The 27,583-nt window shown below is 37.0% G+C and overlaps 1 protein-coding gene across 1 annotated transcript; it reads left to right on the forward strand.

The window, feature by feature from the left end:
* SYTL1 (synaptotagmin like 1) lies at positions 1-26,661 on the forward strand. Its single transcript, XM_072409660.1, has 16 exons — positions 1-71; positions 7,528-7,568; positions 9,105-9,253; positions 12,403-12,551; positions 12,628-12,727; positions 14,406-14,445; positions 16,111-16,153; positions 16,767-16,855; positions 17,140-17,244; positions 18,447-18,613; positions 19,791-19,893; positions 20,960-21,121; positions 22,424-22,502; positions 24,206-24,305; positions 24,474-24,679; positions 26,603-26,661. Exons 1-16 carry the CDS (start codon positions 2-4, stop codon positions 26,659-26,661), a joined length of 1,662 nt encoding a protein of 553 aa, XP_072265761.1. The 5' UTR covers position 1.
* The last annotated feature ends 922 nt before the right edge of the window (positions 26,662-27,583 follow it).

The following is a 27,583-nucleotide window of genomic DNA, read 5'->3' on the forward strand; positions in this document are numbered from 1 at the left end:
TATGCACACATACCTGAGCTCTCACACAAATCTCCTGTACACCTGGAAAGGATCAGCACAGTCACACAAAGGTAAGGAACAATATTAGGAACTGAGGCTTGAAGAAAGATAAATAAATGCAAAAACAAGAAGCAATATAGTTAGGTATAGGAAGTACAGTTTTGACATCATATGTTTCTCCATGCCAGGATATACATGATTGCCAATGCATAAACATAATTAGGAATACTGCTTTCATTGTTTGCAATGTTAGTCCTTGTTTAGTTTACATTTGGTTGTGTAATCATGCTGTAATGCGTGGGCATAAAAGTGACATACGGACAGGGATGGTTCCTTTTATATGTCATTATGAACCCTTATCATATATGTAGTTTAGAACTTTCAGTAACACCTCACCTGTATACATGAAGCAGTCAGGTAGAGGAATCTTTTTTCCTGTTAATGTGACACGCTGACAGGTGGACAGCGTATCTGTACTATGTTAATGAAATAAGCAGGGAAAGGGGCCTTCTTCTTCTCAGTTGCCTGCAACAACATATTGTAGGTGCTATGGACTTTGTTGGTGTGGCATCAGAAAAAATGTGTTTTGGACAAAAAAATATGTTGTTAACCCTGCTGTACCAACATATTGTAGGATTTATATATCAAATTGGCTGTTTGCCTTTTTTGTATCTTGAGCATATTGAAGTAGTGTGTAAATGTCTTGTTAACACAGATGGCCATCAAAGTAGTAAGAATGACTACAGATGTAGGCATGTATAAGGAATTAGAGGAAACCGGCTTTAAGTGAGAAATAAATGCTTTTATGACTATTTTTTCTACAAATGCCAGTTACAGGTTTATCATGCTGACCCTCTTGCTTCAATTTTTATTAGAAAGTGTGCAACTGTAACTGCAAACTGTAATCAAAAGTCGGTGGCCCAGCTTAAGAGCCAAGTAGCCAAGTAACAAATAGCTATTTCCAAAGTGAGTTGGCACAGACTCCCCATTAGTATAGCTGGTCACCGTCATTTAGGGGTCCACAGTGCCAGTTTGGTTCATGTCAGACTGCTAATTACCACTCAAACAATTTCTAGTTAAAATAAAAAATCTAAAAACACAGAAAAGAAAAATATAACAGTGTACGTGCGGTAAACAATGGAGAGTTGAATCCGTCTGGCATTATTCCAAGTCACACTGCTCACAGTTGGTCCAATCAGGAATATTTACTACACTTCACTGTTGGTACTGTTGCCTTAATTATAATTTATATCCTGCAATCCACATCAAAAGAAAGATGGGGAAGTTAGCCAAAAAGTTTTTTTCAGCATTGAGACTGTGCACACTGGAAATCTTCCCATCTTTAAGATTTCTGTATGATCTATATCTTCAAGGTTAAATATAAATTGACAATAATAGTTACTTAATTTATTGTATGTTTAGTTGAAAGTTATACTGTCATTAAAATTAAATCCAGCAAACAGGCACATTTACAAAAGAAGATAGGGCATTGTTCCATGTCCTGTTACCCATACCACTACAACACCACTCCATTCAGTGGAAATACTTTGCTAAAGTCTGCTGGGAAACCGTCAGTTCCAGTAGTGTCGATCGACTTGTTCCCCCACAGTGCTTTGCGCTTCATCCCGCCAACCCTTACATCACTATGGGCTTTCTCACGTTAGTGCATGTACGAATTTCAATGTGGCACACCACAGCACATTCATTGTGCGCTAGGCAGCCCAAACACACTGAATGAACTGTAACCTCCAGAAACACGCTTTAAAAATGGCTGCATGCACCATGCATGTGCTGCTTTAGGCAAATGGCTTTAGTTAGAACAAGCGCTTAAGAATAAAGTGGTAATGTAGTGGCCAGTGGGGGAAACCACTTAGCTCTGTGGGTGTAGTAGATCAAAACTGGTTTCCCAGCTGACTTCGACAGAGTATTTCTCATAAACAGAATAGCGTTCTGGCAGTGCAGCCAGCAAGAAGTATTCCCTCTCCTTTGTAGTTGTGCCTGTTTGTCATTTTTAAAATTGTCAGGGTTGCTTTAAAACCTAACTCCAGCCAGCAATCTAACAGACTGTAAGTCCTTCCCTACTCTATCCAAACAAGAACAATTTTTGCTGGAGTGAAGCGTTTGTGAACCAGAATGCTGATGAGTCTATTAATTAAAATGCTGAGTGCTTATTAGTAAATTGAAGGAAACTTTTCTTTATTCAAAACATGGAAACTGACATGATCAATATTTCATGAGAACTGTAATGCCTGGCCTATTTTTGCTTTGAAACTAGAAATCAAATCCTTGTTTCCAACCTAGTAATAGACTCTTTGTCAAGTTCTGGTTACTTCTTATTAAATTTCTTTGTACTATATTAATTTTAAAATGAGTGTGATGCACAACATTACGTTGGAACAGGTGCATTGGGTGACATTAGGAATAAATGGCACCAACACATATACCGTGAATTGCCATATGTTGTGGTATTAGTTACAATGTCAAACATGCTACTTCAATACAAGTGTATGGATACAATCTAAGTATAGAGCTATGCAAAGATCCATGTCAGATTTTCCAGCTTCCGTGCTATAAATAATATTCAGTCTTTTTTCATATCTTGTAGTATGAGAACGTGGAATTTATTTTATCTTTGTCTTGTTTCAGTGCATTAGCAATCACCTCTATTGCTATGAACTCTAGGCTTCAGGATTAATATGATTAGGTTAATAGAGCTCACCTATGTGCAATTAAATGTTCGTATAATCTCAGAATAAACACACCTGTTCCTTCCTTGTTTGAAAACAAGCCTAGCATAATGTTCTGAAGCAGCAGCAGTCAGAATCAGCTTATAAAAATATTATTAGCTATGAACATTCCCTGTAGAACCATCAAATGTAAGCTGTGCCTACAGAAGACTGTCCACCAAGATTTTATCTAATACGGTAGTGCCCAAATATAAAATACACTGCAAAGATAAACACTTGTACTGAAAGTGCCATTCAGAACAGGTGAAATCTGCTGATTAGTACATGAAAGAATAGAAAAATAAGAGCAAAATCAATAATGATAAGGGAAAAGAGGTGGAAAGAGAGCTTTTTGAGTTGATGATAAAACAGCTGAAAAGAAAATAAATCCTTTTGTATTTAAAGGATAACTAAAGAATATCTTCTCTAATCTCTAATATTTTTGTATTGTAGGTAATAGTTTAATGATAACTGTACAGTATTTACTGTCTAAATTAAAATAAAAATATCCATTGCCCCCCTTGTCAGCTAGAAATTTAAATGACACACTTATTTTGTGCAGTTATTCATTAAAACCTCTGTCAGCTTTTGTATCCATCTGTGTCTCACTGGGGAGATTTGCATTCTCTTCCCGTCCTGTAGACCCAACAAGAAATGGGAAGATATCTTTGAAAATCAAGAATCATACCCCTTATGCTGCGTACAAAGGCAGATGAGTGTTTTTTTACCTTTTTATATATGGGGGAACCCATGAACAAACTTTCATGTTTTTGAGGAACTCCTGCTATAATGATATACTATATCCACAGCTCACTGTATATGAACATGGTAATCAGTGGGGAGAATTACATTGCTGGCCAGTGGGAAGAATGCCACTCTTAAGCTGCGTACACACTGCCAATTTTTGTCGTTGGAAAGGATCTTTCACGATCCTTTCCAACGACAAGGGAGTGCACGATGCATGAACGGTGTTGTACATACAGCACCGTTCATGCTCTATGGAGAGGGGAGGGGGACAGCGACGGAGCGGCACCCTGCTGCGCGCTCTCCCCTTCACTTTCATTACGATCGGCTGTCGTCCATCGTCCGTGGATCCGGCAGGTCGGTCGTCCGGACGACACCGACTGTACACACGGCAGATTTTCGCCCGATAATTGGCCGATGCCGATTATCGGGCGATAAAAATCTGACGTGTGTACGTAGCTTTACAGATGCCAAAAAGATCATTGTTGTCTCTTAAACTGGCCTGAGAGGCACAAACTGTTCATTGCTTAATAAAAATTGTCCCCTGTCTCCATAGAACGGAATAACTCCGTTATTGTTTCTAGGCGAAAGATATGTACTGTAGAAGTGTGTGTGGGGGCTTTAGTCAATCTTGCAATATATATGTGTCCCTATCGAATTTGCTCCATCTGTTCTTGTTCTAATGACAACAGAACATGTTCCCTCACTTTCGCTTTAAGTAAGATGGTGACCAGGATAAATAAAGTGGGTTAATCCCTCTGACAGGGGTGCTCAATAAAAACCCTCAAACTATGCAACGCTGCTCCTCACATATATGACACATATATGCTATATAGGTAGGTGTATGGTTAATTGTGGCACCGTGTATTTCAAGTCAGAACAGCACTAATGATATTTACTGGAGTTCCATGGAATATGACTGGAAACCATCTGGAATAATTAAACCTTTACCTTGGCCATATTCTATGTAGAAAAGAAATTAGCCTTGTACACCCAGTGCTGTTCAGCTTTATGGACAAAGGAGTCATCACTGCTGTAATTTCCGATGCAGTGGGGTGCCTCTCTCTTATCCTCCTTTGTCCATAAAACTGAACAGCATTGTGTGTACAATGCTAATTTCCTTTCCTTTATATTAACCGGAGTTACAAAGAATATGGCCAAGGTAATATTTTAATTGTTCCATACCTCTGCTGAGTCTGAACAACACATTGGTTTTATTGAAACTTATTGAATTGAATGAATCATCATGAGATTAAAAGTAGTGCAATTACATTAACTGATCCACATTATTGAACTGAGCTAATTGTAATTAAAATTCCATTTGACTAAAATGTTGACAAAACACTGTAGATATAAATAGCAACATTAATAAAACATTTATGTGTAGTTTTTAAAGCCAAATTTTTTTCTGCTTTCCCTTGTTTCTCCTTCCCCTCATCTAGGGTTAATGACATTTTTAATAACATTTTTCTTTTCTATTATTTACTTCATTTTAGGCTCAGTGATGTCACCAGCAGAGTGTACAGGAAAGTTGTGCAGTGTGAGCAGGGGGAAAAGGGGATTATTTTTACAGAGAGGGTGAAATGCACAATAGAGAGTGGTGTGTACAAGGAGGGGGCAGTTAGTAAATGGGAAAATGGGGCATTGTATACAGAGAGGGATCAGTATGTACAAGAAATATCAATATGTATAGAGATGGTGGCAATGTTTGCAGGAAGGGATGCAGTATGTACAAGGAGTGGTCAGTGTGCACAGGAGGAGGTCAGTATGTACAGAAAGAAGGGCAGTGTGTGCCGGGATGGGGCAGTATGTACAGTTTTGTGTCAAGTAAAATTACATCCAAAGCCTTAAAGAAAGGAAAGAGAAAAAAAGCAAGGGGTTCTTTTGGCACACTTTGATTCGAGAGATTTCCTTTTGCTTCCTGTTCTGCAAACTAAATTTGTCTTGCCATTGTTAGAGATAACTAATCTTTGGATCCATTCACACCAACAGCTTTAATTGCAACAATTTGCATGCATTGTAATAAGTACTAAAATAGGTTACCCATTGTATTGATTTTGCTGCTGATTTTGCTTTTGGCAGATCCTCTTCACACCTATCCCTTGCCCCCTTCATTGTCATAAAAATTGCAAATTCTGAGCAAGATATCTTCATTTACTGGGCCCAGTCGTGTCACTACTGCCCGTTGGTGAGGTAGAGATTTAAGGTTGGTAAGAACATGGGGACCCGAAGATGCCATTGTTGGCAAGGTAAATTGTTAAGTTACTCAGGTGGCCTGTCTTCCCTTTTTGGCCAGTAGTGCACAGGGATGTTCCCAATGGGAAGGGAGGCCAATCAAGTATCTTAACTTCTTGATATTTACTTTGCCAATGATGATGTCACTGACCTGATGGATTCATAGCAAACTGATATACATCTTACCAACAGGCAGTGATGATTTCACAGGGTCTGGTAATCTTTATGGTCATGAAAAGGAAAGGGAAGCAAGACTGGCGCCTACCATGACCTGCTGTGCAGTATAAAAATGTAGTGTTTCCCATTTTCACCCAGCACACACCAGTTCAGTAGGTTGTTGTGAACTGGGCTCATTGGAATATTTAATCTTTAATCTAATTTTATCCTTGGTTTGGTGGCAGCTCAAAAAAGCGATAGCTCTCAGTGCACAGTAGAGGCTACAGGATAGGATGAACCTTACTACTTCATCTGTGAGTGTTTTTGGCAATAAGGTGGAAGAGGATTATAAGTGCAGTGATTTAATATTGTGATTATAACTGGTAATGCAATTATCATATGTAATGCAATTCTCTCTGTGTCTTCTTGTATATAATGTGCAGATTGTGGGTATGTACAGTATGCAATACAGTGACATGTATTTAAGTGTGTGTTTGTGTGTCATGTGCACACTCTGTGCATGGTTATGTGTGTAATGCAGAGGTGTGTTTGTGTAGATTGTGCGCACGTTCCACTTCTACCTTTTCTACTGTGGATTTGTTCCACACTCACCATGTCAACTAATTTAATAAAAGATACACAATGCTTTTTCAATATTCTTTTTGTCACTGTATATCTGTCCCTTCACCAACTTTTCATGATTTGTGGGTGTTTATTAAAATTTTACCTCGGTAAAACAAACATTTTATTAAATTGATTTATATATGAAAAATAAAAACAACAGTATTCTTCAAAAAAAAAAAAAGGAATCCCAGATTTGGTACTAGTCCAGGGCCCTAATTTATTAAAAACTGGCCCTAAGCCATTGAATGAGTGAACTGTTCACATAGGGATGTAAATATTCTGCTGTTCTACATTCTGTATTATCTGTTATGCACACTTTTTGTGAAAACTGTGTCAGGATATTAAATATATATAGTATGTGTTTGAAGGTGTGGTTTCTGTAATATATCATATATTTCAAAGTATGTAAAATTGACTCAAGATTAATAGCTGAGGCAGTGTTGCTATGTAAGCAATGCAGGAGGTGTAGCATACTCTTACAAATAGGAAGTCTGCCAGCTTTATTTGCCTGTAACAAAATCTGTCTGTAAGATAATGCTTTTCATGTCTTTGTGTTACACAGCAGTGTAAAGGTTGTGAGTGTCACCGTTGTACCCGTCTGTTTCCCTGAGTTACTATTTTCTTTTTAGGTGGGGAACACTAAGAATATAAAAATAGAAAGAGAGCTACAAAACATGCTTAGAATGACGCCTATACCCATAATGTGTCTCTTTCATCAAATGTCTGACACTCACATTCGTCAAACTCAGAAAAAAGCAATACACACATTACTTTTCTGTATAGTACAGCAGTCTTGCCGTGTGATTGAACATTAAAAAAATTACAGATCAGGATGATCTTTGCAAAGAACAATAAAATAATTCTTAATGGCTGAGAAATCAGGCAGATATCCACTAACAGGTTTTCCTACTTGAAATCTATCTGAAATCTTTTAATCTGTTTAGTGATCTTAATATAAATATAATATAATATAAATATATATTATAAATATCACAATGAGACACAAAATGAGTGACTTCTCTTTTCCACCCTTCATTCACAGCACAGCTAGGACATTTTGCTGAATGGTTTCTGAATACAGCGGTGAGTGTTAACATATAAATGAGTGAGTTGTAAACATTTTTGATTTACAAAAACTCAGTATAGGTCCCCAAACCCCCAAACACACTCCCTTTCTACACTGGACACCTTTCTCCATTCCAGGCAGTTTCACTTCCTCTTCTTCCACAGGTGATTTGATGCATTGGGCCGACTACATGCTCTTTTGAGTTCTCCTTCTTCTATTGCCTGCGCATTACTAGTGATGAACCAATAGCAATGTGTAGGACAGGACTTAGCAGCAAGTATAAACATTGCCTATAACTAGTGTTGGTGTTGGAATTCGGGTTGTCCTTATATTCAACCCGATCATGGCTGTTCGAATTTGGATAGACCCGACGCGAAAAACACTGGATTCAACGGCACAAATTTGTGTGTACAAAAATGTGTTAAAAAAAAAAATATTATTAAAGTAATTTATTGAATGTTTGTAATTTGTTTTACTAACCTATTTTTACAGGTTATCCCACAATGGCAGGATGATTCCTGTCAGTGTGGAATCCCCGGCACTAGAGGTTAGATGGGGAAAAGTCTCCCCCTTCATCACCTCTAGTGTTCAGTGATTAGCTGAGGAAAGGTAAACCCTGATGACAGCTCAAGCGGCCACATTCATTGAGAACAGTGCCATGGATCTTCTCAATGAATGCGGCTGTGGCCGGCCGCATTTACTGAGCACGAACAGTTTGCGATCCCTGGGGCACTAGAGGTTAATTAACCTCTAGTGCCGGGGATCTTCTCTATGAATGCGGCCAAAACACTGGTTTTTATTCTGTAGCTTTCAACTTTTATTTAATTGTATTCATTAGTTTTTAAGTTTTTTTTTTTTTCGCTTTACATCAATGTCAAACATTTTTTGTTAAACTTTGCATTTCATTATCTAAGGTGTTTCATTTTTCGTTTACTGTATAACATCCAAAACAGTAGCATTATTAACATTTTGCTGGTATACAAACACATTAATCACTTCCTTATTTAGTGCTTGTGGTCTTTGTCTTACACATACATCCTGAACACACCACCAAGATCAACCGATATACTACCCTGCAAAAAGTATATCTCTTTTATTAAAATTTTTTAATGTTTGTTTATTGTTCTACATTGTATGTTTAATGTTGCTTATATGTATGTGGCATGATTTTTCTTTTGTAGTATATATAAATGCTTGTTTTGGAAGATACAGTGACCCAATTCTCTTTTTACACAAATTTTTATGTTTGCATGTAGTGCTTTTCATTTCATTTATTTTTTTGCATGCAGTCCTTGTACATTTTATGTGTCAGTGTGTACCTGTAGAGTAAACTAGTAAGTAATTGAGTAAGTGATTAGTTTACGCTTATTAATCAGTTTACAGATTTTAAGATGAATAACTAATAGATGGGTATTGACAATTAAATTTTTGATGCCAGGATTATTTTTTTTTAAAGTTACGGTATTTGTTGTGTTTTGTGTTGCTCTAACAGGTAATTACATAGCTTCTGCCTATTGTCCTTGGCTGCTGTTACAGACCTGTGTGCCTTACAGGCCAGGGACCAATGTGCTCAAAGGATGGAAGTGGGAGAAAATGGGGACCTTCTGGATCTCAGTTTCTTGACAGGAGAGGAACACAGAGTGATAACACAAGTTCTTGAGCGAGATACACAACTTAGGGAAAAAGATGAGCAAAGAGTACAGTGAGTAATTTTTTTTCCCAAATTGCTTTTAAATCATGGAAAAAATGAATGCTTATAGGATTTATATGCTACTTCTTCATTGTGTTCATGATGTTATGTTAGTGAGTCCAGTGACAATACAAAAAGTAGGTTTACCAGGAAGCATGGGTTTGCATAAATGCCACACAGAAGCAGATTTCTCAAATCTTTATTTTAAAAATGTTTTAAATAAGAGATGAATTGTAGAATCCATGCCCCAAAAGGGCGGGCAGACATAACTGAAAGAACACATCATCAGTATTGCCTATGGCAAGCATAGGCAAACTACGGCCCGCGGGCCATTGACGGCCTAAGGGGGATGTTTCTCTGATCCTTTGGGTGTTCCACGGCTCTGGCCATTGCCACCCCGAGCAGGGCCAGGAGAAGGACTACGCCAGGGGGGCGCACCGGCCAGAGCTGCTATACACGTGCCCGGATCTCAGCCTGCCATAGGAGAGTGGGCGGGTTGTGTGCAGTGACACAGCCCACCCACTCTCCTATCTCAGACTCAGATCTACGATGGGAGATTGGGCGAGGTTATGCCATCATGTTGTCATGTTCAGGGGCGTCATGATGGCATAACCCCGCCCACTCTACCATCGACATGGCCCCTCTGGCAAATTTTTTTTCAGATTGTGGCCCCCTGCATTTATTAAATCACCTTTTCACTTTTAAGGTTCAGATCCACTTTAAAGAGAATGAAACTGGAATGATAAAATTAGGATATTTTCAAAATTTTAATACAGTTGTATTGCAACCAAATATTTCAGTTTTTGGCTGGGCTTCCACTTAAACAATTTTACATTCTCATTCATATGGTATTCAGATAACTAAGGAACACAAAGAAACAACACTATAATTAATTATATTGCTGAGACAATAGTTCCATCTCTTAAAAGATTATTCTGTGGGCAGACCTAGGAACCCTGCCAATGTTACTGGGCAAAACACCATCAGTGAGCTGTATTTAGAATGCTTTATTTTTTTTCTAATTTGGATAAAAGGGAAAAGGCAAAACCGTCCAACTAGCTATTATAAAAAAGTTATCAGTGTGAATATTCCAAAGCAGTGCTAGCAACATTATCTCTACAACGCAATGCATGTACCTTCATACTGACAGCCTGAACACCCAGACAATCTCAGGGTACTTATTTTAGGTTTGACAGTATGATGGTTCATCTGCAGGGCATAGAACTAAGCCTTCTATTGTATGCCAGGTTTGTTCAAACTTTAGTCATTAGTTTATTACCATAACAAACTACATTGTTATAGATTCACTTATGCTAATAAATGTTGCCAATCAGCTGTGTACAAAACTTCTTCAGCTATGTTGTGTATCACTGTGCATTGTGCACCTAAGACTTAAAAATGACCTAGGATCTGATATACTTTGCTGGTAATTACAACCTCACACAGCGAATATATTACTCATCATGACAATACTCTCATTTGCCTATCTCTACAAAAGGTCAGTACTATCTTTGTTTAGGTATAATTATCTAGATTCTAAGATGGGATGGTGACCTGTGCAACTTTTAAATGTCTTCAAACATTCTGTCTCATGAAGATTAGTTGCCTGCTCTGGCCTTTAACCTTGTGGCCTGCCACTAAGTTACAATGTAACAATCAGAGTGATCACTGGAGAAGAGGAAGCTGAGAAAATGCTTCCTGTACTGAAATAGACTGATGACATCATTCCCATACCTTTTCTCCTCCAAGGCCTACTCACATTTCTTGACCAGTAAATGTCTTTTTACTAATGAAGTGTGCAGCTTTTTTTAGCTTTTTTGTGTATTGTGACATGGCAGGAATTTACCTAATAAATTACTTTCAGGCTCTGCTAGCCAATGGGAAGAATGTCACCCTTAATGAAATGAATAATAATTAAAGGTGTCTGGTAAATGACCTTAGAGTCACAAACTGTTTATTGCTCAAGGAACCTCTGAAAGGAACCCTGGTTGAAAGACACTGTGTAAAATGAGAAACAACGTAGGATACCGGTTTCACCAAAAAACGCCCTAGAGCTCATAGATTATACATCCAGTCTACAGAGTTAATCAACACATTGGCCTCTGGAAGCTGGTAGTGAGCATGACCTCTATATAAATAATATTCCACATAAATGGCCGATGTATATGAACAATGGTCCCAACAGATAAATGTTATTAAAGAAAAAAAGAACATATTTATTCATTAATATGATGAAAACACATACAAAGGTTTAAAAGCCAGTCACAAGCATGAACAGTAAAAATCTGCAATTTAAAAAATGATTTGTTTATTAAAAATGTATTATGTGTATGTGTACAGGGAAATATAGGCATAATTGTAAGGGCTATATAGTAAATTTAAAGCAAAAATATGTATTTAATTCATGAAAAAAAATTTTGTACTGAGGGTTCACTTATTGCTCATAATCTGAAAACATCCTCTTACACAACACCTATTTAGAAATGTTTCCAGTGGCATTTTATTTTCTAACCTTATTTTTTGCAGTCAGGCAGGCCAGTAATAGAACATGTGAGGGCCTCCATGACAAAAGCATAAACAAAATGCAAACCAAGCAGGCACATGCTGGCACAAAAACCTTACTTCAAATGTAATCCTCAAAGCCATAAAGGCTATACGTTCAGTTTGTATCAAATACTAATATTACCTTATAAAATTTGTAGCAGATCCACCCACTACCGACTACCTACAGAAAATGAAAGAGGGGGCAGATACAAGGCCATTTACCCTTCACAAGGAGAAAGAGCATTAGTTACTGAGCTGTATTACAAGAAGCTCCTGAATGGAGGTAACATGCAGGAGTTGTTTTATGTTTTGTTACTGTACAGATAATTTAGGATAAGTTAGGATACACATGCCTTTTGTATACAGACAACATTTTCAGCCTTAAAGCCCAATTGAAACCCCTCTAACTTTGTTCTGGAGAGTTCAGCAACCCTGCCCAGTATGATTTTTACCTGATTTTTATTTGACAATGCCATAGAAGTACTTTTCATAGTAGAAATGGTAATTTCTTCCTGGCTGTAATAACAGAAAAGTGGAGGTAAAAATTTGTTGTAGACATTTGTGATAAATATGGTAAAAAAAAAAAGTTAACTAATGACCTAATCTCTGATTCACAGCAAGCTTCGATCGTGTGTATCAGATCCTCGTGCTCTCAAACGTCTTTCAGGAGATTGGTTCAGTGATGTAAGGGCATCACGACCTTGGGGTAAAGTTGGTGGTGTTGATATCGTGAGAGCTTCCATCAGGAGAAAGAAGAAGACCAGAGGTAGGTTATAATTCTTGTAGAGAGTGTGTATCTTCTACAGAGTGATTTGTTAATAGAAACAACTTTTTTTTTACAGCTGAATGGGACCACACTTGGGGCTATGAGGATGCAGAAATAAATGGGGATTATGACAGTGAATCAACTGAAGATGATGAAATACTGAAGCCAGAGACCAGGTAAAATATAAAAGACACAAAACACCATCCAAACAGGAGCAAACGGAGGTAACTGCAGTTTAAACTGATATTGTCAAAAAAAAAGTCTAAGAAAAGCACATTCCTTTATTTGTACAATTCCCTATTGTTTATTTTAAATTACTTTGATAATATCAGTTCTAATTTTAGAGAAAGGTATTCTAGGTGACTGCCCACCTAAACCCAAAATCTAATCAGGTGAAGTCTTAAAATGTGAAATAAAAATACTACAGTACTTTTAAAAATGAACTTTACAAATTCAAAAACCCATTGCCCCGTGCCGGACTGTAGCGGTGCACCTATCCACACAGTCAGGACCTTCTATGTGGTAACAATGTGTTGAGCCTCCAACTGGCTGAATTCAGAGATGAGAGAAAATAGCTGTATTGTAGTGGGCAAGCACATGGTCAATGAAACAGACTTTTAAGAGTAGTCACTACTGCTCTCTGTTTGTAAAAATTAGCTGGTCTTGTATCCATCCCACTGTGCATTACTGTCACACTTACCTGTTCCTCACTAAAGCACAGGCATCTCTCCCTTGTGCATGCAGGCAGTTCTGATGCTGGGCGTCCCTCTGTTTCCAAGTTTTATTAACTCCGTCCATGCCGCTGGCCAATCAGAAAAAAGCATCTTAACCAGCCCTGGCTATTTAGCTAGCTAACAGACTCCATTTTGTGTTTGTGCAACAAGTCGTGTCTCCTTTGTGTCTCCATTGTGCCGAGCCCTTTATTCTGTGAACTAGTTCCTGTACACCTGCTGCTTAATCCAGTGTTACCTGTGTCCAGCTCCTGTGTTAACCCCTCATTGTCCAGTCTGTTGGTTACCAGCCAACTTCCCTGTGCAGTTCCATTGTTCCTGTCTGCCCCTAAGTCCCCTGTGCCTCCTGCTGTTTCCAGTGTCTCCAGTGTTTCCTGTGCCCAGAGTGGCCCCTGTGTCATTGCTGTCTGTCTCCTGGATCCCTGGCTATTGACCCCTGGCATGTGACCTGACCTCTCTTGCTTGCTGCCTGTCTCGACCCTGGCTTTCCTTCACTATCCTCCTGCCTGGTGATTTGGTACCGTGCTTGCTCACTTTGGTGTGCCCAAGGACCGCAACCTGGCCGTAACCAGCAGCGCAACATCCTCACCATCAGAGGCTCTGGAGAAAACCTGGTTACGGCTTAGACTCTGCGCCTTGGCCCTTCTTAGGCCTCACACCACCTCCATACGCCCCCCAGTGGTCCTGTCTCTCCATGCGTGACAATTACCCTGCAAACCAATTTAAAGCCTAAAAATTAAAGTAGACCTATTAATAAAACTCTACTTTAAATTAACCTGAAAGATTGCCCAATAAGAAAATCCAATAAATGAATAAAAATACTTCTCTGGGCTTCACAATGAAGTAATACATATCTCAGACTTTAAAAGTTAGTAAAAATGACCAGCAGAAGGCAAAGCCTTTGTAAAGAAGTAGTAAGCTGCCCTAAGTTCTAGGATACTTGTAATACTTAGTAGTTTTTAAAACATTAACAAAAACATTGATTACTCTCTTTGTATTGTATTGTATGTTGCCCTGTCCATGTGCTCTTTTCCTTTTTGTTCCTTTTTATAATCCATCGTGACTGTAGTTGCTAGCATGTATTCTAGCCATTACAATTGTTGTTTGTTCTTTTTTTTACCAGACTGTCCAGTGAGTTGTTACCTCAGGATCCATTTATAGAGGTATGTAAATACGTATACCATATGTGTTCGTGTACACGTAATGTTCATTATCTCACGATTATTTCCCCAGAAGCCATGACTGACCATTTGCCACTAATCAAGCATTTCCTAATAATGCAGATTGAGGAACAAATTGCCTTTTATGATTTACAGATGCATACAATTCAAAACATTTTACACAAGTGTTTATGTTCTTCTGTATTAAAAAATATGGAACCAGCAGATTAGACTGACTAATTAGTTTGTAATACTAAATAAACAATCTGAAATCCAAGAATACATTTTACACCTTACAAGCTGAAATGCATATTGTGGCTTCAAAAAAAACATCTTATCTGCCACAGGTGTACACCATATTTCTCTGAAATAGTCTTCCTCATCCTTTTCGGCTTGCTTCTACCTTCTGCTAAAAAAAAACACTTAAAACCCATCTTACCTACCTGTCGTCCTCTGTCTCCTAAAGCCCTCACTACTCCACCATTCAAAATCCTCCTCTTAGATGTAAGCTCTTCAGGGCAGGGTCCTCTCCTCCTCCTGTGACACTGTCTATATCTGTCTGTCATTTGCAACCCCCTATTTAATGTACAGCACTGTGTATTATGTTGGCGCTATATACATTTCGTTTATTATTATTATTAATATTATTATTATTATTACTAACAATACTTCATACTCTATCACATTTCACCTACATCAATATTCTGACCCTAGAATCTGACCTAGTAAGTTGTTGATCGCTGGAAAGCATCAATTCTAACCTTTTTGGAGTTCTGCCTTGGCTCATGGGTCTACATTTGTTTTATTAGATATACTGCCCCTGATTCATCAATAAAATCCGCGCTCGCTGGAAGCGCGAAAGTACGCGCGACCAGCGAGCGCGGTTTACCGCGGTCCAGACTCGAGTGCGCTCGTACACTCGCCTCCTCACTGCCAGCCGGATTCCTGCCTTCATAATAATGAGCAATAGGGGGCCACATGTGATAAATGATTGATAAATTATCCAGACCAAGAAAATGAATGATCCCCTCCTTCTCACTCCCCTCACCCACTAGTGTTAGGAGCTCCATCTCCCCTACTAGCCCCCTCCCTTTCCATGCAGTCCCATTACACACAGACACACACACTTTTCCCTTCCCATATTACAATATCAGTCCCTAACAATCAATTTCTTACTGAATGTTTATAAGACAATTCTCATGATCCCATGTCATGTCATCTTGGAAGAGAGAATCCTGTATTACTGACAACTATCTAAATCCAGATATGCCCTAAATTACTTCCTGCTGTGTATCTGGGGCAGGATATTAAGGAAATCTCCTGATGGGATACAAAAAGCTATACAAAAGGGATTAATATTAATTGGCCTTTTGGATTTAAAGTTTTAAGACTTGAAAAACTATAGTAACCAGATTTTATCCTAGGATAGTAAATGTTACTATAAGCCTGCCTATTGATCGTTTATTTATTTCTGAACTTCTCTAATTCTCACAAACAGCATTGTCAGTTTCATGAATGGTGTGAAAAGAAGTAAATTATTCTCTGTTTATTCAGGGCTGCAATTCTTTATATTTCTTCTTCCATGATAAATGGCTAATATTGTGTTACATTTACAGCAGGTATCTAGGAGGTAAACATTATAATGCCAGGATCTTGTTTCTGTTGTAGGATGAGAACACTTCCCAAGATGGGGAGGAAACCAGTATACCAGGTGTGTAATTCTATCTGTTTATATAAAAAGTACAAAACTTCACACAGTAATGTGTATTGCTGTGGAGCACAGTATTGTGAGACCTTGGTAAAGCTGGCTGGGTTATAGACAAGTTGATTAAATCACATTGTAGTGAACCCTGATTTTCTAAAGCTCTCCAAGGCTGGTGAGGATACTCTTTTAACAGTGAAGCTGGGTGATCTAGCAAACCTGTGATGGATTTATTTAAAGTAATTTGCTGTGGAGAGCTTTGATAAAACAGGCCCAAAGCATAAAAATCAATAAAATACTGAGTTATTTTAAATCAACTAAATTCTTACCTAAACTTACTTACTTAATTTTCTCTTTCCTTTATGCAGGCCTTTTGTGCCTCTGGAGCTGTTATTTTTCTTCTTTATTTTCTGCTTAATAAAGTTGAAACTTCAAACATACATGTTTGTTCCATACCATTGATTTATTAGGTAATAAAGCCAGGGTGTGATTATCAGAACCAGATCTTGTTCTACCTAAGTTTGGTTATGGCAGCTCTTAAATTACCACCCTTAGTGGTTCTCTTTAATGCTACCATATGTTTGTTTAGTTTTTTCTACTTTGTTGTTTATGTTGCTTTTAGATCCCACCCCTCTTCGCCGTCGTATCCCTAGTGTGGGAGAAATTGGCATGGAAGAAATAAATTTATCTCCAATAGTTCTGCCACCAGAGGTAAGTAGCATAAAGGTTGCTGAATGTGTTAGGCAGGTTACCTATTTTAGCTAACGCATAGGAAGTTGTGTCAGATATGGTACCTGCAAAGATTCTAGTTACCTAGCACATTAAAAAGCATTAACAGTCAATATCTTTGGTAACTCTAGCTACACACTGGCCATTTGAAGACCCATTTGCAGTTATATCCTTGGGAAAGCAAATACCTACTTTTCTCTTGATGCTGGTAATCTACACATCAGAGTTTTACACTGCAGTTGTTAACATGTTTAGTTTTTTTTCAGGAAAATCACAGTGAGAATGACTTATCCCAACAGAAGGACCAAGAGGGTGATGGTCATAGAAACCTCAGTTACAGTCCATCAGTGCCAACTTTGGGAAATAAATCTGTAAGAAAGAAATATCTAACTTTTATATGCTAGCATTTAGCACTACATATTTCTGTAACAAGATTATATCAGACTCATTTAACTTTACTCTTTAACATACAACTCTATGATATTTTTTTCTGTTAAGTTTAACAACATACAAAAATACTAATGCTAAGCATAGATTGAGTGATTTTCTATTGATGTATTTTTTGATCAATATTACTATCAAAATAACCAATAATATAAACTGATCCTAAGGAGTATTTATTGTATTATCCACTTGTTTGATAACTGATCTGAAATATAGTGAATTCTTCCAGTAAACTTAATGTAAATTTTAATCATACCACAAAAAGTGGTTTTGATTTTATAATTACATTGTTTTTAGCAATTCAATGCTTTCTACAAATAACTCAAATATAAAGTATCATGCATTGTAGGTCTAGCTTAATTTGTGTTAATTTTTATGTTTTGTTAAAATTCTAATTTCGTAAATCATGGTTTGTATTTTCCTGTAGAAAGTCCTTTTTCTCCTGAACTAGCTCAGAAAGTGTTTATATTACACCACTTTACAGAGCTTTTTTTCTGTTTTTCCAATCTAACATTTACTGAATCCCTATTGAGACTTTAAGTTATTTTAAGCACTATTTTATTAATTAGTTTTGCGCATTAGGCCTATTACAGCTTAATAATAGTTAAGAGTTGCTACAACAATCACTTAACTGATTGTAAAATGGCTGAATTTTGGGATTTATAAATCAAATAACCTTGATTAATGTTTTTTCTTTATGGATTTTCTCTCTTTTGGTATCAAAATTAGTGTAATGTTCTGTAATTACATTAGATATTGTTTGTTAAAGCAGAACTAAACTCATCCCTGTTCCTTCACTGAAATATTTTCGGGTTTGGGATTTTCAGACATCCTAATTGGCCAGGCCAGAATGATATAACTTCCACTCATGTGCATTGGAGTTTATTCATTCCCGACACCCAGGTATGCAGGGATTATGCACTGAACAGCTCAGTGTACATTCCTAAAAAGTGTGTTGTGAAAAGGCAGGGAAGTTTGTTTAATTTTAAACTTTGCATGTCCTTCTGCAGCAAAAAAAGTCTGCTTGCATTTTTTTAATTTTTAGGTTTAATTTTGCTTTACCTAATGTAACAAAATACTGTTCATTACACTGGTATTAGCTAATTAGCACCAAGTCTTTCTCCTATAGCTCTCTGGAAGCATGATGAGCCTGTTCAGTGCAGGTGAAATCCGTTCACTAGACGTCCAAGGCTGGATTCAGTTTTCCCTACAGTATGATTCACCCAAGAAGGAGCTGAGAATCCTGGTTATACAGTGCAGGGACTTGTCACCAGCACACAGCCAGACCTCAAACCCGTAAGTTTGGAGGAAGCTAGCAGTGGGGAATTTTAGAGGGGCTTTCTAGAGAAAGTTATAAAATGGGTAAACCTAGAGAACAATAATTTGTTATCTCTAACAATGAGGAATATCCCAGGCATTATTCTGCTACTGCAACTGGTCATAAATGATTACAATCTTGAAAGTGATGCTCCTGATTTGTAGCTTCAATTGTAATTACAAGGACATTTTTTAAACACTAATGGTTAACAAAATTTTATTACCAGCTTGCGGGAAGGTTTATTTGTGTACGAAAGAGATTTTCACTTTTTCAATGGAGAATAGATCTAAAGTACCACCCACAAACTAATTTCATCATGGGTGAAGCTTACAGCATGGGCCAATGCTTATTATGAGAGATATATCTGCCTGTTTAGGGCCAACTTCAGCTCTAGTCAGCAAAATAATAGCCAGATATTTTTTACCAAAAACTTTAAGGCCATTTAGTCAACTCTGATAATGTACTGTAAGTGTAAGCATGCACACATCATGTTATTATTATTATTATTATTATTATTAATAATAATAATAATAATAATAATAATAATAATATTATTAATAATAAAAAACAGTATTTATAAAGCGCCAACATATTACACAGAGCTGTATATAAAATTTTAGCTATTGCAGATATATGTAATATATTTATTCTATTTTTGAAAATGCAAAAGCATTCCTAAAACTTTTTATTTGCTAGTATTAATGTTTTTACATGAATAAGTTGCTGTAGGTTTGGCACTACACAAATGATGATGGTTAGAGATGGCACTTAGTAAACTTCAGGATTTTCACTTATTCTGAGAGCCTTGTGCTCAGCCCATTTACCACTTGTACCAGTGGGAATTTTCTTTGTTGCCGTGCATGTGTTGGTCACTTTACATAATGTACTCCCCACTGACTCCCAATAATTTTAGAAAAGGGTTAAATTGCATAACAAATCCAAAGCATTTTTCATGAACTAAAAATTATTTTATCATGTTCTTTACAGATTTAAGCGGCTCTCTGAAACATCTTTGTTTAGTAGTTTTATATTTTTAAGCTAGTAGGTACCTTTACACTTGTTGTTTGATATATTTCTAGAAATTGAACTAATATTACATTCACCTGTTTTGGCCATACCTCACAGCATAATTTCTTTATTTCCTATTACCCCCAGGTATGTGAAATGTTATTTACTACCAGATAAATCCGTACAAGGAAAAAGAAAAACAAAAGTAAAGAAGAAGACCCTGGATCCTCTGTTCAATGAGACTCTAAAGGTAAATTTAAAGCAAAGTTCTATGTGGAAAAGTTATGTACACATGATAGATAACTGTTGCCCAAGACAAACAGGTATGATCATCTCAGGCATTTGTTGTGAGTACAGCAGTCCCCCACCATCGTTTAGCAATACAATGTGTATGAATAACTAAACAACCAACTGGGGACAACCATTGCCATTTCATATGGAGGAGGGCATAGCAGGGTGCTTTCCACTCATCCTTCTATTCCCCTCTCTGTAGAATTGTGTTGTGTGTACATCACTCTTTCATTCAGTCACTGAAAATGATCTTTCATCATTTTGAAAATTTGATGTCTGTACCCAGCCTAACTGTTAAAAATGATGCATTGCATGCAAATACAAAACAAAAAATGCAAAGTGAGGTAATTTTATTTCCTAAAATGTTCTCTGATCACCGGTTTGTATTTCATGCTGTGGTTAAAAAACACTTAACATTAAATTTGCTTTAAGGGTTATATAAATTAGTTGTATATAAATTATTGTCCTAATGAGTGTTAAGCACAGTATTGCGGATTTTCAAAGACAGTAAAATTTACCCTCATAATCTAGCTGAAGAACAAAGCAAGTACTTTGTGTTGTGTTCTCCAACTGAACAGTAAAAATGAGTAACAGTTATGATTACAATAGTTTTCAAACAGAATATTTTTTTTGTAAAATGAGCCTTAAAGTTGCACTCTTTCATCTACTGGGTAGCCATAACATAGTTAAATTGTAATCTTTCTGAATTTGTTATCTGGTGTGTATACCCCGAAGGACCATGAGTTATGTAAAGGTATAATTTTTAAGTATGAAGATTTAATATGGCCTGACAAATAAATGTACAGATAACATGCTGATTGATGTTGTTTGTTGAACTGGCAACTGGTTGTTTGGGACATTTTTGACTTTATGTAAAAGCTTTTCTTGACCATTTTTAAACTAACCATATGTTTAATGGATCCTCATTTTATATATATATATATATATATATATTTATATATATAAATATTTTTCAACCACCACAGGTGTGTTTGTAAATAATGGTGCTTCTTCCTGTCTAACAGTACAAACTTGAGAGGTCAGAGATACAAAGCCGTTTCCTAAACCTGTCTGTGTGGCATCGGGGCTCATTAGCAAGGAACATTTTCCTGGGGGAGGTAGAACTGGATCTTGCAACCTGGGACTGGACCCAAACTCAGCCAGCCTGGCACAACCTTCAGCCCAGGGTGAGTTTTCATGAATGTCATTACTCTAAATAACTTTTCTAGATTCACTTAGCAATAAATGAGGCTAAATTCAGAGAGAAAGACTCTAAAGCACCCTTTCTTAACCTTTTTAATCTGAGGGAACCCTTGAAATAATTTTCAGGTCTTCAGGGATCTCCTGCTAAAATTACTATATCTACAGCTCACAGTTCATTAGGTGTGGTGATCAGCGGGACGAATGCCTTTTACATTGCTGGCCAGTGGGAAGAATGCCACCCTTACAGATAACCAAAAAGGTCATTGGTGTCAGGTAAACTGAGAGGCACACATTGCTCATTGTTTAAGGAATATCTGGAGGATCCCTGGTTAAAAAACACTGCTATAACGGGTTATGTTTAAGAGCACTTTGTTTCATATTTATTTCAAGGATAGAAAATAAGATAGATGCACATAGCAAGGGCCAAGGCAATACTGGCCGATGGGCAGTTAAATAGAAAATTGGATGACATGCACTGAATTGGTGAGCTAAAGCCAGTAGATTTTGAAGGCTTTAAAATCAGCTTTTTTGATCAGCTTTTAAATCAATGATTTCACCGATTTTGTGATGGTTTTTGTCCTTTTATTAATGGTTTTGAATAATTGGTTAATCACAACTGGGGAAAAAATAAAACTGAATTCACAGATTGCTGTTTTACTTCACATAGCTTTTATTTATTAAAACTGATACTTTTCAGAAGTTCCATTTCACTGCCAGAGCAATAAAGTGTGTGCTCCCTGTCATTCTGTTAGGTATACAATTGAAAGCATTTTATTATATCTGTTTGATAAATACAAAATAAAAAACATGTTTGATCCTGCCAGTAATCCTAGGGGGTGATAACTTCCTGTGCATTCAGTGACTGTTTTTAGTTAGCATTAATCTCAGCTATCTCTGTGGAATACAAAACTCCTCTTTCTATGTTATGGAGATAGGATCAAGAGTTGTGTTCCTAACACACTCCTTTCTCTAGGGTGGAAATGCTCATCCATAATTACAGTGCAGGTAGTGAACATTGTCACCCTGGAATAGAAAGTGTTATATTGGCAGTGTCAGTGAGTAAAAATAAAAGGAAATATGGTTGAAAGTAAACACTAATTCAGCCACCTAGCTTTAAAGCTTTGCATCTTCAATTTTTTTCTACTATTCTTGTATGTTTCACTATCTCTTCTTTTTAAAGGCAAGATCATTTGTAATAGTACTAGTGCTATTGCTATGATATGTGGTGGTATGCCATTAAATTTTTTGTTAAAATGGTGACATATGACATGCCAAATCTCCCACAGACTCCACTTTCACCAGACTTCTTATATAGTCGAGGAAGACTTAACTTGGCAGCCAAATTTACACCCCAGGGATCTGCGGGTAAGTTTATATGTATTTTATTGTTCATAACTGTAGTCACTGTAAGTCTAGTTTCTTTTTTGTTTTTCTTCATTGAAAGTTGTTTAAAAATCAAAATCATATTGTATAATGCCAGCTTTTATAAGCATTGGCTTATCAGAAAACAGATATTTTAGCTGTATTGCATTGTGATGGAAATGTTATGGTTTGGGGTTGTTTTGCTGCTTCAAGGTAGGGTTAGCTTGTAGTAATCAAGTCAACTATAAATTCTTTATCATATCTAAGTGTACTTAACGAGAATGTAAGGTCATCTGTCCAAATGTTAAATCAGAAAGAAGAAGAAATAGAAAGTTGTCGATCATTAAATCAAAGCCCTGATTTGAATCCCATTGAAATGTTGTAGGGAATTTGAAATAGAGAACTCATGGAAGAAAATCCACAAACATATTGTAATTGAAGGAATTTGTGAGAAGTTGTCAAACTTTCCTCCTAGTCAGTGTCAAAAGGTTTGGAAAATGTTGGGAAGTTATATAAATTCCTTAAGAATATCAGTTGAATGGGACATTACCAACTTTTTGGGGACAAGGGTATACTAGTTTGTTTGCTTCTATTGTTATATTTGTTGAATTACTAGTCGAAAATAAACATTTGGCTTGTGTTTTTTTTCAAGTGACTCAGCTTTATCTTTGGGAACTGTTTGAATGAGGATACAGTTAAACCTCCGTTATCTGCACCCATGGGGAATGGCTGATTCCAGATAAGTGTAGTTTCCGGTTAACAGAGGTTACTCTGAAACTGAGCTTTCTCAGCCATTAAGAACTTGTCCCCATTCACCTCTAGTGTTGAATAGTGATGTTGCTTGAGCTGTCATCAGAGTTTCCCTTTTCTCAGCCAATCATAGAGCGGAGCAATCAGCGGAACTCTGCTCTGCTCTCCTGACAGCTCCGCTCTTTTGATTGCTCCAGCAGCCCTAGCGGAGCTGTGGTATTTGTTCTTGGATGCAGAAAACATGCAACAGCTGCGCTAGGACTGCAGGAGCAATCAAGAAAGCGGAGCTGTTGGGTTCTGGTTATCTGAGTTTTCCGGTTAACAGCTCCAGATAACCGGGGTTCCACTGTATATTGTTTGCCTGTTCGAATATGTTGAAAAACTTGAACATGGGGTACACATACAATATTACTGTAATATTAAGTATGTTGGGTAACCCAGTAGTATCAAGCTTTCTACCCATCAGTTGTTCAAACTTTCTTATGGTACCACAATACACAAATGCATTTTTTCCAGTTTAAGAACCATTTTCAGATGAATAATTTATTTTCCCGAGGGACTTTGGGGTTATTTGAATTAGTTAGAATTAATTTGTTGGCATAAAATGTGGCTTTTGTGATAGCTGTCAATGTCTGCCCTAGTAAACCCAGACTTGACGTTCCTTTTCACAAACCTGGACATTTCCCAATAAATTGAAATTTAAAAAAAAAAATAGAGAAGAGGTTACATTTAGTGAAAACCTAATAAAAAAATAATCAGTGGAACCAGCTAAGGTTTATAGAAATCTTAAGTAAAGAATTATTTGGCCCCCGCGTTCCAATCCTATTTTTGGTCCATCACAGACAGGTTCAGTGAACAGTAGGAATTCTTGAGTGAATGGAGTTCCTATTTTCTTCAACCTTTTATCCAAACCGATGTACTGTAAAAGCATTAAATATTTTTTTTCTTTACCTCAGGTTTAGGTCTTCCACCCTCTGGAGAACTTCACATTTGGGTAAAAGAAGCTCAGCAGCTTGTCCCCCATAAAGCTGGACATGTCAGCTCTTTTGTAAAATGGTATTGTTATAAATAATCTTAATCCTGTCCACGTTATTATTTATTTGTTTTTTATTCATAGACAGATTTCCTTTTTACTTCTTTTGTCTTATCATCTACCTGTTACTTTTTGTGCAAATCCTTAGTTACCTACCACCAATTTCTCATTCATAATCATGTATTTTATAGCTGTGTCCTACCAGATGACAGTCCATCCAGTATTCAAAGAACCAGAGTCATTCCACGTAGTCTGCGACCCATGTACAATCACACTATGGTATATGATGGTTTCAGCTCAGAGGACCTGTCTGAAGCTTGCGTGGAATTCACTGTATGGGACCAAGGAACCATATCTAGTAAACCACTGGGAGGTATTCGTCTCAGCACTGGCAGAGGTAACACTCCTCCCTTTACAGCTTCTTAAAGAGCTTCTCAAACTCTAGGGAGAAAAAAATGCTACCAGGCAGGTCTTTTAGAATGGACAAATGAAGTCCTTTCTTCAATAAAGTAACCTTACCTGCCAAATTTCAATTTTTTAATACACACATCTGTCTCCATTCTTTTTGTTGATAGTAGAATACAGCGATCAGGCAGGTAAGTATGTTTTATTGCAGATGGGACATCACCTGTCTGTTTCTGCACTAAAAACCAGTGTGATTGCTCATTTTCAAAGTGTTAGTTAGTACCTCTTTAAATCTTTTCACTATTATGATATTTGTAACAATGATTATGTAAAACTTAAATAAATATGTCAACTATGATTTTGTAACTCTAAAATGCATAAGGAAATTAATGTGGGCAACAATGGAACAGTCCAGTAATAAGTGGAAATTCACAGAATAAAGCGTATGCAATCATGTAGGCGTAAATGACGATAACTTGTCTACATTATATCATTGAACTTGACTACATTATATCATTGGGGTTGATTTGCTAAAATAGTTTAGGCTGTTCTTATTTTCACTCTGCAACGGATAATTAGCTTAGTAAATGTGAAGATATGGTGACTTTAGCAATCAAATCATATTTAAGCAAAAATGATGTTTTTTTTTTCCTTGCACTTGAAGTAAACTTAAAATACATTTGTTGGGAACTATCTGTTGTACACTTTTTTAAGCAAACAGTCTAAAAGCTTTTAGTAGATCAATCCCATTGTATTATCCCATGCTTTGAAATTTGTAAACAACTCAATTTGATTTGGTAGCAGCATCTTGCAATTCCCCATTAAAAGGTACTGAAAAAGGCCAAGAAAATGCCATACATACTGTCCATTCAGAAGGCAGGCTGTGGAGAAAGAGGACACCGTTGTGGTGTGCCATCTACCTAACTTTATTGTGAGATAGGGTAGTTTAATTATCAAAATATATATATATATATATATATATATATATATATATATATATTTTGTGGTATATCACTGGGGGTTGCTCATGGTAATGGGATGTTTACAGGGCAGATAATAGGCATCAGACTCCAAAAGTCCAAAATAACTGCAGTTTTTATTTGTTTAGGCAAGTGTTACATCACATTGTCTAGCACTTCACAACAAAACAATAAACAGTAGCCCGGCTGGCCATCTGGCTACCTCACTTAGGTGCCCTCTCTTCTCTAACACATACACTATATCAGTACTGTTAACTAACAACTCTGTAGTACTGTTTGGCCGCTGGCTTTCCTGGAACCCTCTGGCTCCCTCTTCAGCCTGGAACCCTCTGGCTCTCTCTCAGCCTGGAACCCTCTGGCTCTCTCTCTCTGAGCCTGGAACACTCTGGCTCTCTCTTCAGCCTGGAACCCTCTGGTTCTCTCTTTAGCCTGGAACCCACTGGCTCTCTCCTCAGCCTGGAACCTACTGGCTCTCTCTCAGCCTGGAACATTCTGGCTCTCTCAGACTGGAATCCACTCTGGCTCTCTCTCAGCCTGGAACCCTCTGTCTCTCACTCAGCCTGGAACACTCTGGTTCTCTCTCCCTACCTTGCACCCGAGTGCAGGTACATATTACCCAAACTCTGGTTTGAGTTGGGCCAAGGAACCCAGCCTTTCACTCCGATGGCCGGCTGCAGGGCCCTATAGTCCCCAGTTTCCTAAAAACCTATACCAACATAATCATTTTCATTTCCCTGGAGCCTTTAATGCACTTTCCCTGCCATTTTTGGGACACTATGTCACAATATATATATATATATATATATATATATATATATATATATATATATATATATATATATAGAGTTTTATTTTTTAGCAGTTTTCCTGCAGTTTAGATTGAATATGTAAATAATTATGTAAGTAAGTAGTAAAACAGTGTTTGTGTGTTGCAGGTAGCAGTTATGAGGTTCCTGTAATGTGTTTCTCTTCCCACTTGTTCGTTTTCTACTGAGAAAGGATTGTTAAAGAAAGATTGCACTTTAGAAGGTGACCATGCATACATGTATAATGTGTTACTTAAAATGAAAATCTAGCTAAAACTGTTTTACATTGTTGAATAAAGTGGGCCATGGTCTGGCCCCCTGTACATAGAATATTCTAACATTTGTCACTGGAATAGGTGTTCCCATTGGGAGATTTTCTCTCTTCTACTAACTGAGTAACAACTGCAAAATTTTGTGTAAATTGTGCAAAGTGCAGTAATCTATAGTAACCAATAATTGCAGTAATCTGAAAGCTGATTGGTTGCTATATGATACTCCACTTTTAACTTTCTCATGGCCCTGTGTCTTTTTATAAAGCCCAAACATCTGTTTAGTACATCAGGCTTCCTTAGTTTTAGTTAATTTTAATTAACAAAAAAGTAAAAGAATTTTGGTAATGTTTAAATAGAGCATTCCGTTTTAAGTAATTTTAACTAGTAGTCATATCATTCAACAGATGATTTCTTTCCTAGTCCTTCTGCATGTGTACCTCAACATTACTTTTTGAACTTAGTTCTAACTAACTGAGTTAGTGAATTGGCTTGAAAAATGCAAACAGCTTAGTAGAACATCCAGCAAATATCATGTAGCAAACATAATTTATCTTAGAGTGATCTGACAACAATAAACTGAAAAATGATTGCTTGTGGTTTTCTATTTTTTAGTTCTGTTTCTAACATTTTTTTTATATGCAATTGCATCATAAAAATTGGGGATTGCTAAATCTAGCCAGCCATCATATTATTTTAAAAAATGACTGAATATGCTGCTAAATTCATAAAATATAGCTGACGTTGCCCTTTAGGTTAAATAGCATCCTAACACATAACACACTGTACCACATGTGCATTATACTGCATCAGCAGTACACAGTTATGAAAGATTTTTCCA

Source organism: Pyxicephalus adspersus, chromosome 1 (genome assembly GCF_032062135.1).
Source record: "Pyxicephalus adspersus chromosome 1, UCB_Pads_2.0, whole genome shotgun sequence".
NCBI lineage: Eukaryota > Metazoa > Chordata > Amphibia > Anura > Pyxicephalidae > Pyxicephalus > Pyxicephalus adspersus.

Bases quoted from the DNA above. Each gene is read 5' to 3' on its own strand.
- SYTL1 (XM_072409660.1), top strand. From the start codon at position 2: ATGCACACATACCTGAGCTCTCACACAAATCTCCTGTACACCTGGAAA. The intron at 12,728-14,405 runs GTAAAATATAAA...TTTTTTTACCAG, and splicing joins ATACTGAAGCCAGAGACCAG to ACTGTCCAGTGAGTTGTTAC. The intron at 17,245-18,446 runs GTAAGAAAGAAA...TTTCTCCTATAG, and splicing joins CAACTTTGGGAAATAAATCT to CTCTCTGGAAGCATGATGAG.